Source organism: Lissotriton helveticus, chromosome 9, assembly GCF_964261635.1.
Source record: "Lissotriton helveticus chromosome 9, aLisHel1.1, whole genome shotgun sequence".
NCBI lineage: Eukaryota > Metazoa > Chordata > Amphibia > Caudata > Salamandridae > Lissotriton > Lissotriton helveticus.
Window position 1 is genome coordinate 819,586,311 of NC_136070.1, and position 15,370 is coordinate 819,601,680.

The following is a 15,370-nucleotide window of genomic DNA, read 5'->3' on the forward strand; positions in this document are numbered from 1 at the left end:
CTAGTGTGTTCGGCACCCGGAGAGGAAGAGGAAGCGTGGAGCAGAGGCGGAGGTGAACGGAGGAGTGAAGGCACGGAAGGCGCGCAGCAAGAGACCGGTGTAGAAGCGACCGAAGAGGCGAGACCACCGACTGGAGAGCCAGGAGGCCAACAACAAGGCGCTTCGCCCAGCCACGCTTTGAGGGAAGTGTGGCTCAGCCAGGTACGTGATCGTATCGTGTGCTGGGCGGGGAGAAGAGGTCTTAGACCTCCATAGAGCACCCGACAGCGACCTCCCTTCACTGTTCCTCAAATCCCCACAACGCACCACCGGCACGACGAAGGGTTTGGATGCACGTGTGTTTGTCCTCACTCCCTTCCCCTATGCACGTTAGGAGAACCCGAGCATTCCACTAAAGCGGGTATCTTCTTTTCTGTTTGTTTCCCGAGACACACCGGCCACGACGGACTCAAGAGGGACCACAACTCCCAGAAGTCCACGGGAGGGAGGAAGAACCGGCGCGGACCAACGAAAAGAAAGAAGTTCCCCGGCGCGTCGAGACACTGAGCCTCCCTTACCATACTACCGAAATGTAACACCGCGAAGGCGATTGCTGAAATCAATAAAACCACTGTTACCCAGACCTAAATCTCTCGTGCTCTCGTCCATCCCGCCACAATGTACTTCTAAACTCCAATATGGTGTGATCACTACTCCTCGTCTTTTGTCCAATAAAATTGTGGGATTCACACATTTGCAACATTTGGGGGTGGTACACTGACCTGGAAAATGGTATAACTAGGGTAGACTTAGCTAGTTAGATTGTCCGACTTGTCCGAATAGCTGACCAATCATTGACCCAATGCACTCAATAGGTGACCGAGAGCAGAGTTGCTGGCGGAGCACTCTGTCAGAAGATTCGATAACCCAATCGGGGTTCTGGGAAGGAGTTTGATGACCCAATCGGGGTTTGGCTGTTAGCTGCAGAGAGGGTTGTGATGCAGGCGTTGCACTTTAGCTATGGGTGCCGGTCTTAGCTTGAGGTGGTCCTGTCCTGATCCAAATTGGTCCGTAACCTGTCCTGATTCTGAGCTGCACCTGTTCTTTCCTGCTGGCACCTGCACTTTGGGATTCTTATTGTTTGCCTCAGCCCGTGGCCAGGGTTGGTCATCACACCATTCTAGGTAACTATAAAGTGTGGGTTTGTCATTGTTCTGCTTTCCCTTTTCTTTACCCACCCTTTGTCTAAATGCTTAATGATATTTTCTTTCCAAATTATTTGCATATGTTTGTTTTGAAATCTACATCATTCTAAATAGAACAAGAAATTATTGATTTCATGGTTTCAACATTTAACGATTTACTTAGATAAAAGAACTTAAACCTTTCCAGAGTTTGTGGTTATTTATGAAATGCTAAATGTTATGATACACCTATTTTCTTGCTAACTTCCTTGATCCTTTAGGACTACAGGTATCAGTGGCTTGGATTGGTAAGACAAATGGTATAGATCATGAATAGTGAATTCAAAATGGATGAGTGTAGGTTTACCTGTTTAAATATATACTTAGTTTTATGGGCCCAGGTGAGTATGTTGAGCAGGTGAGCTTGCTGCTGGTGACTCAACCTTTCAACATTCCATTTAATGTGATTGAAAAGGAGTGGCGGACAAAATAAACAGGTTGCACATGTGATTTTAGATTAATAAAGGTATCTAACTGGGTTCTCTGAATACACTCTGTGTAATTGAATATACACTCATATATGTAGCACTCAGCAAAGCAAAAAAGGGTAACCCAGTATCCCTCAGAACCCGGGCATATACACTGTAAACAACAATGGTTCTGTCGGGTATAGCTATTTCTTTGTGAGTTAGAAAAAATCATGCAAACAGTAAAAGATTGACTGTTTGCATGATTTGTGCGAACTCACAAAGAAATAGCTATACCCGACAGAACCATTGTTGTTTACAGCATATATGTAACACAGCACACATGTTGAAAAAACATCTCTGTTGGATAATTTAAACTGCTTTAAAATCTTTTGTTGACTTTTAAATAGTGATCTACTTCTTGTCTTGTGATAGATGTACTGGTGAATTTGTGTAAAAGAGTCTAATGTTAGCAGTTTACATACAGCGATTTCTCCTACAGAAGCGTCATTGCAGCACTGTGTTACTGTGAACAATGCCTCTCTAACCTTCGCCCATCAGGTTTTATAGCCACCTCTCAGCGCCCGCTGTGGAAGGACAAGGGATAAACGAATCGCTCTGCAGACACACCTCTGCTTGGATGGCTTCCAGAGCATATGCAGATAACTGTGTAATGGTGACAGGAGCAGCTGTTATCTTGTACGAGCCCAGCACAGGCTTCCAATGTGATTAAGAGTTGAAGGTGCTGCCGGCCGAGGTACGAGGTGATTGATGACAGAGCGCTACCTGCATCAAAGCCAGGCCCCCTGTGAGTACCGGTACTCTCCTTATTCAAGGAAAAGTGCCGGTACACGATGCAAGAAAATGAAAAGGTGCTGGTACTCAGTACCAGTGAGTACCGGCCCATTTAAAGCATTGGTTGAAATATTGCTTCTGAAAGTATCTTTCAGAATTAGTGGGTCCCTCAAACTCTTTTCTACGCCAGTTGAGGATGTGGGTGGAGCCAATAGAGTAAGTGGGTGGAGCCAGTTCAGGAAGTGGGTGTGGCCTCCTATATAAATGTGAGCACCTGGACTTCATATTCTATAAATTAAGCACTGTGTGTCAGTTACTTGGAGACTGCTGAGGCTGTAGCTAATAAATACAAGATGTGAAGTATTCCTGTTTGCTGGCATTTATTACACATTATTTCACCACACATCTGTAGTAGACTTATATACTTGCTACCATTCTTACGTGAATTTAGAGTTTAACTGTTTGTATCATTTATGCAATTCATGTACTCTAAAGTCCTTACGTAATGTATCTGGTTCTATTGTAGAGCGCTCTGACACTTTCGGGTAAAGTTCGAGCAATATAACCACGTACAAATAAATAAATACAGGTTCCTGCGATATGCTCTTTTTTTCGGTTTCTTCTTGCTACATTACAACTATTTTCATTTTTTTTCTAACCAAGTTTTGCCTTATGCTTTCTTCAGAAATGTATTTTGTTTTTGTATTTTGTTTTTAGGTCTCGACCTGCCAATGCGCTTGCACATTGCTGTCGAGACATATAGAGGGCCACCAGCAAATCCTACCAAGAGGTTTTGGATTGCGGATTCTCCCCAATGCATGGGAGGCATTCAAGCGCGAAGCTTCGCCAGCGTGCGCTCGGCCTCATTTCTCACTCACACCCCATATGCTTGTTCCCTCCCACTCGTTCGCTCCCCTGCGCCCCCCATCCGACTTGAAAGGAAGACGCTTGCAGACCACCATTCCACCATTTGTCTGAGCTTCGGCATCAGACTACAAAGGAATGCCTCCCGCTCCCCCGCCCCTGACTCACCAGATGCTTCCGAGGGTGCCTGTTCCTGTTCCGTGCACATCCCCCTCTTGTTTCGTTTGGCATCATATTTCGAAACTTGTGTGCAAGTGCATGAAGCGACCATTTTTAATGAAAGTGCCTTTTCTCCCCCCGCCCTCCCTCCTATTGTCCGTGCCTCCTCACCCTGGCATTTTCATCCCCACATTGCACATACTTGTTTTTATTAATACCAGCGGGCCACCCCTTATGTTTCACCGCTTCCAATGCTCAGAAGTAGCAGTATGCGTAAAATATTTATCCCCCCAGACCGCATGCTGCACTAGATCTTTAATCTTTAACACTGAGCCCGCTTTTACATTCAGAAAACGGGAGCACACATTTAACAATGTCACCCGTGGCTCGCTGCCCGTCACCCTCGTCCCCCCCCGTCCCCCAGGGGGCGACATGCTTTGGCGCCTTCTTTACCCATTCCCTCCCTCCCGTTGTCGTGCCTTATCCCCTCCCCCCGCCCTCCCTCCTGTTGTCCGTGCCTCCTCGCCAATAAAAAGAAGATGTCTGGTGCAAGTGAGATATTTATGACCTCAGCTGCCCTGTAAAATTGCCACCAGTGCATCACATTCCCCCACTCAGCCCAGACTCCCTCTTCCCAACTGTCCGCCCCAAAAATCCTCACCCCAACCATACACATCAACCCTGACGGCTTCCTTAATTCCCAACTTCCTGCGAACCTCCCTCCTGACCCCATTGACTCTTAATTGCGTCCTCTGGGGGATCCCAGCCCTGCCTTTCCACTCTCTCGACCTCCCATCTCCCCTACCCTGCGGGTCCCCTCCCCTCCAGCCTCTTCTCGAGTCCAGCCCAATTGGTTAACTCTACAAAGCCCTTTTCCTTTCTAGCCCTATGTGTACCCTTGCCCCCTTCAAAGCCCCACTGCACCCCTGTCCCCACCCTCCTGCCCCATCAAGATCTCACACCCCATCCCTTTACACTCTCAGCTTCTTTACCTTCGCCCCCCCCCCCTCTCTGCTGCCTCGAGCCCTGGTTCCCTGCCCCTTCTCCCTCTCTTACTAACTCTATAACCCAACCCCTCTCCCTCTTCCACTCCCTACCCCTATCGCCCTCACTCACTCTATCTATCTATCTATCTATCTATCTATCTATCTATCTATCTATCTATCGCCAACACTCTGTCTATCGCCCTCGCTCTATCTATCTATCGCCCTCACTCTATCTATCGCCCTCACTCTATCTATCTATCTATCGCCCTCACTCTATCTATCTATCGCCCTCACTCTATCTATCTATTTCCCTCACTCTGTCTATCTATCTATCTATCGCCCTCACTCTATCTATCTCTTTATCTATCGCCCTCACTCTATCTATCTAGTGCCCTCACTCTATCTATCTATCTATCTATCTATCTATCTATCTATCTATCTATCTATCTATCTATCGCCCTCACTCTATCTATCTATCGCCCTCACTCTATCTATCTATTGCCCTCACTCTATCTATCTATCTATCTATCTATCTATCTATCTATCTATCTATCTATCTATCTATCTATCTATCTATCTATCTATCTATCTATCTATCTATCTATCTATCTATCTCCCTCATTCTATCTATCTATCGCCCTCACTCTATCTATCTATTTATCTATCTATCGCCCTCACTCTATCTATCTATCGCCCTCACTCTATCTATCTATCACCCTCACTCTATCTATTTATCGCCCTCACTCTATCTATCTATCTATTGCCCTCACTCTATCTATCTATCTATCTATCGCCCTCACTCTATCTATCTATCGCCCTCACTCTATCTATCTATTGCCCTCACTCTATCTATCTATCTATCTATCTATCTATCTATCTATCTATCTATCTATCTATCTATCTATCTATCTCCCTCATTCTATCTATCTATCGCCCTCACTCTATCTATCTATTTATCTATCTATCGCCCTCACTCTATCTATCTATCGCCCTCACTCTATCTATCTATCACCCTCACTCTATCTATTTATCGCCCTCACTCTATCTATCGCCCTCACTGTATCTATCTATCGCCCTCACTCTATCTATCTATCACCTTCACTCTATCTATCTATCGCCCTCACTCTATCTATCGCCCTCACTCACTCCATCGCCCTCACTCTATCACCCTCACTCTATCTATCGCCCTCACTCTATCTATTGCCCTCACTCTATCTATCGCCCTCACTCTATCTATCTATCACCCATACATTATCTATCTATCGCACTCACTCTATCTACCTATCTATCGGACTCACTCTATCTATCTATCTATCGCCCTCACTCTATCTATCTATCTCCCCCACTCTATCTATCTATCGCCCTCACTCTATCTATCTATCGCCCTCCCTCTATCTATCTATCTATCGCCCTCACTCTTTCTATCTATCGCACCACCACAGCATCACTCAGGGGCACCACAACATCACCATGCGCTACCACAGCATCACTGAACGCCACAGCATCACTCGTCGCCACCACAACATCACTCAGCGCCACCACATCATCAATCTGTGCAACCATTCAACAACTGGTTCAAATATGTTCTCTCAATGTTTCAAGCTTTATTACATATGTCACAAAAAGATGTGTTGAAAAGATGACACTCTGAAGCAAGAGAAGGTAAGAGTTGCCTTTATTCTGTCACCCACTCTCCGAGACTGCCTGAGGGATGCCAACATTCCAAGGCAAGCTCTGGCAGAACGTACCAACAGGGAGGGGAAGGAGGGGTGGCGGAAAGTACCAAAAGAAAAGGAAAGAAAGAAAGGCAAATTACAACACATCTCCCCTCGACTAACAGAGTAGTTAAGCCACTGGAAAAGGAGAGAAAAAAGGGTAAAGGAGGAAGGAAGAGGACCTTCCTGGACAGGATGCAAGTGAGGATAGAGGACAGTATGCAACATGTTAATACCATCATAAAGCTAACAGAAAACATGCAACCAAAAGTGCGATAACGAATGCATCTTATATATACTCCATAGAAGACCGATAGCTAAATAATACTGTTAAGGCAATTAAGTCCCAATGTTTGAAGAAAAAGAACTCAAAACTCTTTTCTACGCCAGTTGAGGATGTGGGCGGAGCCAATAGAGTAAGTGGGTGGAGCCAGTGCAGGAAGTGGGTGTGGCCTCCTATATAAATGTGAGCACCTGGACTTCATATTCTATAAATTAAGCACTGTGTGTCAGTTACTTGGAGACTGCTGAGGCTGTAGCTAATAAATACAAGATGTGAAGTATTCCTGTTTGCTGGCATTTATTACACATTATTTCACCACACATCTGTAGTAGACTTATATACTTGCTACCATTCTTACGTGAATAACGTGAAAAAGAACATTCCATATACTCATGATGTGCGGGAAAAAATCAGATCAGATATCTCCATACTTCCTCCTTAAAATATGTACTTAGGAGATTGCTCTTCTTCGCGACATACCATTTTCACTTGATTCATCTCCCCTTCTCTGCACACTCATGCGAAATGGCCCTTTTTATTACACTTCATGCAAGTAGAATTACGGGCTGCACAATGAACACTATTCGCAAGGTGGTTGCTACTACCACACCTAAAACATTTTAACCCTTCAGTGACGCTAGCAGGATTTTCCCCCTTAATTTCTTTCAACCTGAACTTAAGAACTTCATTGTCATTGTTATCCTCAAAGGTACCTTTAGCATAGCTTACACTACAGACGGGTTCTTTTGGTGGATTCATCTCCAAAATACACTTAGCAGTGTGTTCAATAAACTGGGCCATACTGATAGCTTCTCTTAATGAGGGTTTTTTAGATAGAACTTCTCTTTTATATGAGGATTGTGAGTACATCTTACCAATTGATCCCTGATGAGTAAGTCATTTAACTCGCTGAACTCACATAAACGAGTTAGGCCACGAAGTGCAGCGATATAGTTAGTGACCGACTCCTGTTTGCCCTAAACACGAGTAAAAAACTTGTGCTGTTCTAAGACTTCGTTCACCTTGTCCCCAAAGTGAGTTTCTAGTTTCAACACGGTGATTTTAAATACATCTAGATCACCCTCATCATCCTCTAACTCGGGGCTGGGAAGGGTATCATAAATGTTCCTCCCCTGAACCCCCAAGTTATGAAGTAAGACATGTTGTTTCCGGACAGCAGAGAACTTTTCCCCCCCAATGGCAATCAGGTAGGAATCAAACAAATTAATCCAATCCTTCCAATGGTTGGCTCATGGATGACGCCGCCATGGGGAGAAAATATAGAAATGACATTGCTATAATATAATTGGAACTAAAAGGGATACTCACACAAGTAGGGATGAAATTACAACTTTAGCTTAGTAAGAACCCCGTCCAACCTAGGTACACCCTAACCAGAAAGCGTTCCCCTATGTACTAACTTACTGTGAAAGCATTGCACAATCGCACAAGTAGACAATGTACAGGGTGCACTGAGAGTACAAGAATCTAATGGAATAAAATAACATTAATATGTGGATTTGATGTAGGACCTTCAAGACAACACATAAATAGTGGCTGTACAATGAAGTGTAAAAGAACAGAATGACATCAGGTTACAAGGATTGCAAAGCCAATTAATAAACACTGACCATGAAATATTAAAGCTGTGCCTATCAGCGATGAATTTATTGCAGGCAACCAATGAACTTGAATGAGCTGTGCTTGTCAGCGATATGATGTACTGACTGATTACCCATACATCAACTGACAGGCTAACCTTAATACCAAATGCTTAGGGTGGCAATCTATTCCCAATATAGGCCATCACTATAAATAAAATTAAACTATACCAAAAATGAGACAGTCATGAATGAATGATGCCAGTTCTGATAGGGCTGCAAGCACTACATTACAAGGTTAGAATAAGCTGTGCCTGTCATCGAGGTATTATCTGGCAGGCTGGCCGTAAACACTGTGCCTCAAATGAATTCCACTATTCCCACAAATTGAGACAGTCATGAATGAAGGATGCCAGTTCTGATGATGACGCTTCTTAGACAACAAGAAAATCCTCCCTCCATTAAGTTTTACAATAGCGTCCTAACTGAGTGGCATCATACGTGAAATAAGAGAAAACTTCCACAAAAGTACAATAAATGTCCAGTAGATGGCGCACAGAACTAATATTTTAACATGGAGGATTTTCCTTTATGCCGGCTCAGCTGATGGCAACAATCGGAGTTAGCGTTAGAACGTTCACCCAGGGGCGCAAACAGATCAGGAACGCTTGCTTCGCTCCACCACAGGATCGCTGACAGGAACACTGAAGCAGAGGGAATTGTAATAACCAAAGGGAAATAAATACGGCAAACTGTCACAGCAAGAGCGCGGACAAACCGGGAACATTAGGCTGGAAACGCTCTCCACACATCGCTGGCCCCACCATTAGAAACTGCCGTGGAAGTAATCCACAAAACAATGGTTTACAAGTTTGTAACCTCACCGTGTTGAAGTTGACACTGCGAGAATTCAAGTCCCCGGTTGATTAAAACTGAGGAGAAGGCAAAGGCTCCTGAAACACCTCTCTCCACTCGATGCTTTCACAGGAACACAGTAACATAAAGCAGGCGTTACTCTGAGACACTACTCTCCGTGAATGAGAGATGACGAATTTGGCGATAAAACACGCAGGCGCTCACCGTAGACACCACTCTCCACAGAGGAAACAACACGTGACAGAGAAGAGGACTGGCAAATGCTGACGCTGTTAGAATGGTGAGCAGGCGCCCTCCCAAGATACTGCTCCTTAGACCAGTCATCAATGAGGAGCACTGTACATGGAAAGGTAGAAGTCACTGCCCCGAACACTGTTCTCCACCAGGCGCCCTTCCGAGACACAGCTCCCTCAGAACAATCGCCAATGAGGAGTGCATATACCGGGGAAGATAGGATTAACCGCCTCAAACCTTGTTCTCTCCGGGAGGTTAATGGGGAGGTAGGCGCTTGGGGATCAAATAAGGACAAACGGCACCAAAGCATCAGTCAGCACAACTCTTGCAAAGTAGATCCTACCAGGATGTAGTTCCAAACTGCCTTTAAAAGTAAACAATACTTCCTCAGTTGGACCTGCAGGTCGAGTATCACTTGAAAAGATGCAGGTACCGATATGAGATTTCCACAGGAACTTTCTAATCTCATCAGCATTGAAGCACGAACATCACCACAGCACACGTTCACAGGCTGGAGAGAGCACTGAAAGGGGAGGTGACAGCGAGGCCCCCTGCGCCGAGTTCGTCGCCAGTGTTGAAAAGATGACACTCTGAAGCAAGAGAAGGTAAGAGTTGACTTTATTCTGTCACCCACTCTCCGAGACTGCCTGAGGGATGCCAACATTCCAAGGCAAGCCCTGGCAGAATGTACCAACAGGGAGGGGAAGGAGGGGTGGCGGAAAGTACCAAAAGAAAAGGAAAGAAAGAAAGGCAAATTACAACAAGATGTTAATATTTCACTTCTGTTCTTGGATTTTCGTCACAATAAAATACATTGAACATAATCTTCACAAAAGTTATTTACAAAAGTTTAAGCTATTGCCATTATAAATTACAATAACTTTTATTTAAGTATTATTTAAAAAAATTAAAAGCAATTGTTATTTGTAATATCAATACATCTAAGTCACGTAAATACAACACATATTGCATTACAAATGCTATAGGTGTCACATTTGCAAAAGTTAAAAAAAGTATTGGCATTGTAAATGACAAAGCTATTAATTTCGCTATTTTCAAAACCAACACATAAATAAACAAGCATTTACAATGCAACGGTTTCGCCTTTGCCAAAGTTAGAGCTGTTGGCATTGTAAATGAAATATCCTCCCTCTGCCCGTGCTCTGTGTGTACACCAGTAAGAGGAGCTGTGAGGGGACGTTCCGGGCAGCCCTGCGAGCTCACACAGAGGGAGCCCAGGAGAGCTGCCCCGGGCGTGTAGGAGGAGCACAGCCAGCCTTTTTAGCAGCAGGGGAGGGGGCATACCCTGGGGGGCCGCACCCTACCCGCCGTGGGATTTCCCGCAGGCACGGTGTGCTGGGGGTGGAGTCGCAAAGACTCCGAGCTACCTCCTTCCTATTTCCACAAACAAACTTGGCACTCACCTCGTGCTTCCACACCCGGTTAAATCACAGATCAGTCCACTCTGTACAAACCCATGCCTTCGCCGCTGCTTTAATCTGCTATCACGAAATTAAGCTTGCCTATGGCTGGGAGCCCCCAGTGAGCCTGCCCTGCACTCTCTGCGACCACGATCAGCGCGAGGGGAGGAGCTGGAGGGGGGGACGGGGACAGAGATGGCGCGCACTCAAATGTAGTGTCCTGCTGAAAAGACATAGTAGCCAGTGAACAAGGTGGACAACAGGGAATCCCGGTTCGACTACCCACGAGACTCAAAAGTCAGCAACTGCTTAAAGGCATCCACGTGGCGTCCGAAGACGCGTCCTCCAATAGTAGGGCTGGTGTTCCCAAATAAAAAGACACATTGAACGTGAGTGCAACCCTGTGGTCTTTGTAATGAACAGGGAGTCAGCCGTGTGCACTGAGCTAGGGGAACCGACCCCAGCGACGCTAAGGGTCAGGCTGTGACTCGCGCACGGAGGGAGACTCCCACCGCACACAATGGTACCAAGGAACGGGCGAGACTACGGGTGCTCCGTGTGGTGGGATGGATGCATGGGAGCAAATGCGGGGAAAGTGGTGAGAGCCAGTGCCCCAAGTAAATTGGAAATCGGCAGATTCAATATCTGGCGGGGTAACGTGGATTCACCAAAGCTCCTCTTAGGAGTTGTGCACCCTCCCTCCCGTACAGGCGGATGCCTGTCATGTGGGGAGCTAGAGTACATATCATACTCACAACAGATTGAGGAAGCACTCGCGTGCTGCGTTCAGCCCAGGGTGTCTGTCCTACCCTCACATGGTTGTCCAGGAAAAAGAAAGTGAGCCACTGTGCCATAGATAAGAACCCGCGGCCACCCAGGAAGAGAGGGGCGGGACATCCGGTCAAGTGCCGGGGTACCACTGGAAAAGCTAGAGCGCGAGTTGCACGTCGGGCGCCATATTGGGAAACCCGGAAGCAACAGAAACAAGAGGAGTTACAGTCAGTTGACCACGGGACCCGCAGCAATCCACCTAGCTCAGGCGGATAGTGGACTGCAATTGTGTCGTAAACACGGTAAAGGGATTGCACAAATGGTGTCATTGGTAGTGTGGGAACACCCCTCTAACTGTTGTCGTTTGGTAGGAGACCAACACGGAAAGGATTGTGTGTGTCAGCCAGTCGGGGAGATTCATGCAAGTCAGGGGGTAGGTCTAATGAGCCTCAGTCTTGGAAGTAATGTCATGGATGTACTCTGAAAGGGGCATCAGTTGGGTTAAAAATCTGCTATAAAATACTTAAACAAGAAACAGGAAAATATAAAAAGGATCGATCAAAAAGATAAGAAGCAAGTCAGGTCCCGGGCCGGCAGCCAATCACAGCGCGGCCAGGGGAATGACGTCACGGGGGTGTCCCGGGCCGGCAGCCAATGACAGCGCAGCCCAGGACAAAGGGGCGGGACTTAAAAAAAGCCCGAGAAACGCCCCCGAATCGCGTTTTCAGGGGAAAGCGTGATTGACAGCCGCTGTCTCCCAATGGCTAGCCTCCATTTATGGAGCTAGCCAATGGGAGACAGAGGCGGGACCAAAGCCCATATGTAGGATCATGAGATTTCGCCCTGGGCAGAGCAACTGCTACGCAGTTGCAACGCCAGGGCGAAACCTAAAAAATTGTCATTTACAATACCAATAGCTCAAACTTTCCTAATGCGAGATCTATTGCATTGCAAATGCTTGTTTCCTCTTGTAACGTATCATTTGCTACCTCTTATATTTTGTTTGCTCTTCATACATGCACAATTGTCACTATTGCCTTAAGTAACGTAACGTTTGCTTCTGTAACATGCTTACTTGTAATTTTTCCTCATGTTTCACTACTGCTTTATTTCCTGTACATCTACATGCACAATTGTCACTATTGCCTTATGTAACATAACGTTTGCTTCTGTAACATGCTCCCTTGTAATTTTTCCCCATGTTTCACTACTGTTCCTGTTGTGAAGCGCTCTGACACCTTCGGGTAAAGTCCGCGCTATATAAAAACGCATAAGATAAAAATAAAAACATACATGTACGCAGCTCTGATGGAACATTGAGTGTAGCGGTCTAGTGTTCTGTACGCCAACCTGTAGTTTTCTGCACTACTCGCGAAAGAGTGCTCTGCGCAGGCGTACTGTACACTTGCTTAAAGTAAACGCCTGTCCCTAAGACCGCACCCCTTGAGCGCGTCCGGTATCTAGGAGACGTCACAACAGCGTGTGTTAGAGACTGCCTACCTTGCCTTTTCTAGGTGACGTTCGGTCGCGCGCGTGCGCAGAGCTGCATGATTCGCGACACTTTGCGCTCCCTTAGTTTGACAGCGCTTCGCTTTCCCATGTGGAAACAGGCTGCTTTACGGTGGTAAGATGGCGGAGGGAGAACCGGCTGGGGCTTCAAGCCTTCTGGAGAAGGCCGAAGCGCTGAAGATCAAAGCTAATGACTATTTTAAAGGTACGGAAGCTGTTTAATGCCGCCGGTATAACTGTCAATATAAAGTTTTATCGGAGGAGGGCCCGCTGTATAATGAATGGGTATAAACACCTGATATATAACATTGTAACTCACCGGAGTGGAGTTCGGGCGCTCTAACTCAACCCTTGGAAGAACTGCCTTAGTGTGAGACGGCTTAAAGTATAAAGGATAGGGAGTTGGTGGTGAGCAATGCCATATTCTTTATGTAATGAACTATACACGTGTGCTCATATGTAATGACATAACTTTGGGAAGGGGAACTGCTATGTTGCCTGTCGGGATTAGCAGTAGTACTGCCCTTGAAAGAGGTGCGCAGAAGCATGAGCTCACTCTATGTAGGGAGAAGTATGTCATGAACTGGGCCAGCGTTTGGAGGAGCCTCACTGTTGAGTGCTCCTCCGGTGTGTCGACATGTATTTCTATTCAACGTTTGTAAGAGATGCTCAGTGCACATGATGGTATTTATTCTCGAGTACTTTTGTCACTGACAATGCCAAAGGTATGCATATGCCGGATTGAAGTTGCTGGACTTATGTTGTTGGGTACTTTGGTGTCCAGTAAGGGAAGTATTTTCTTTTAATGACCGCAAAGGTTATGTTGTCAGGCGCTACATTGATCGCATGAACCACGTGCTCCATGGGCATGATGTCTTTGCCTACTGAAATGCTGCGGTCGTGGCCAGTGTTTGTAATAACTGGAGCGTTGATTTGTGGTCACTGGAACGTTGCATTGTGTCACTGGAACACATGTCGAGGTATTAAAAAGCAATTAAGGGTGTTATTATGGCTCTGTATTGCAATGTGCGTTATTACGTGTTTATGTAATTATAGGCCGTGATGGTTGGAAAGGAGCAATGTCTAATCCTCCTTCACAAGTCCAGAAATGTCAAATATTGAGGTAGAAAGGTTCTAGGTTCCATGATTGGGTTTATTCACTTGTGGTCTAGGGACACAGCATAGTACATGACTTAGACTTTTTTGAAAACGTATACATGTGATATGTTTTATTTCCTCTACATCTGACGTTAATCCTTGCAGTTAACGTTAATGCATCGTTAAGGAAGCCAGGAGAATGATCTACTTTCTTTGAATGTGTTTGGTCCATGATTCGCTGTAAGTCAGCTTGTCAGGTATGCCTGATGAGTTGAAACTCTCGAGAAATGTGTGGTCCCCCTTTGTTATTGTTTTGCTTATCCAGAGCACAGCAAGACAGTGCACCGTAGCAGTCAATCTAGCTCCAGATTATCCACTTTTGCGCAAACCTGGAAGCCGTGCAAGCTTTTCTCAGGGTTAGTATTATGGCTTAATCTACTTACCTCTGATGCCTGTTGCAAATTATGGAGCGTTGGTGGAATAAGGGCCACTCGTTATGGTAAAGTGTATTTTTTCTCTCTATAGAGAGCTTGCAAGTTTTGTTTCCCTTTTTCAGGTGTCACTTAGTCATTCAGTCCCTCAATCACCACCATACCTGCATGGCTGTGTCATGATCCTTATATGATAGGTGCTCGCCCTTGCGTCACAGCCTTGCTTGTCTAGGTGGCGCCCATCTTTTCTCAGTAACTGGTGCCTATAGCTTGAATAGGGGATCCGCCATATGACCCTTTGAGTCCTCTTATTTTTTTCTGGGTACAAGAGAGAGAGTAGGTCCAGGCCTTTAGGCCTCTTCTCGGGTCAAAAGAGCAGTTTTGGTCCTCGCCTCATCTTCCACAGGTCCTGATGTGTTCTGTAGTGGGTGCCTGGAGATGCCACATTTATGTATGGCACAAGCTTTTGACTAGGCATGTTTATTAAAATTAATGTTGTATCCCAACACTTCCCTATGGAACAGCCAACCCTGTTACAGTAAAAATAGCTTTGAGGGTATTTTCACTGTTAGGACTTATTTAACATTAAACTTTTAGATGGCTTACATTTAAATATCACGCACCTTGCCCTACGGGAAATAAGGCCTATTTACAGGTGACTTACAAATAGTTGAAAGGAAGGTTTAGATTGGATTCTAACTTTCAAGGCGTGTCTGTTCTAACGTGGTTGTACCACTAGCGTTCCCAGCCAAATGCCTTCATGCTGTCTGGAAAGGGAAATAATGCTGGCTTGATTTTTTTCTCCTAATATATAGGCACAGAAAGCCTCTCCCCTCACAGTGGCCAAAAAATGCCTGGAAGTATATGTCGGGGAAATTACTCGAGCAGTGAGACAGGATGGTATACCTGAGAGAGGCCCTGTCTGTGGTAAAGGGCTGGTCCTCGCAAGTCTGCTCTAATTTAGCCATTTTGTTTTTTCTCTTCAAGCTTAGTAGAG

The 15,370-nt window shown here is 45.6% G+C and overlaps 1 protein-coding gene across 2 annotated transcripts in view; it reads left to right on the top strand.

Annotated features, from left to right (window-relative positions):
- The first annotated feature begins 12,877 nt into the window (after positions 1–12,877).
- The window catches only part of PPP5C (protein phosphatase 5 catalytic subunit), a 253,241-nt gene continuing 250,748 nt past the window's right edge, over positions 12,878–15,370 (top strand). Inside the window, exon 1 of one of the 2 annotated variants that reach the window (XM_078660986.1) lies at positions 12,878–13,049. In XM_078660986.1, the coding sequence (XP_078517112.1) occupies positions 12,965–13,049 (85 nt within the window). In that variant the 5' untranslated portion in view covers positions 12,878–12,964. The remainder of the gene's footprint in view (positions 13,050–15,370) is intronic. The other variant, XM_078660987.1, reaches the window with a different exon arrangement.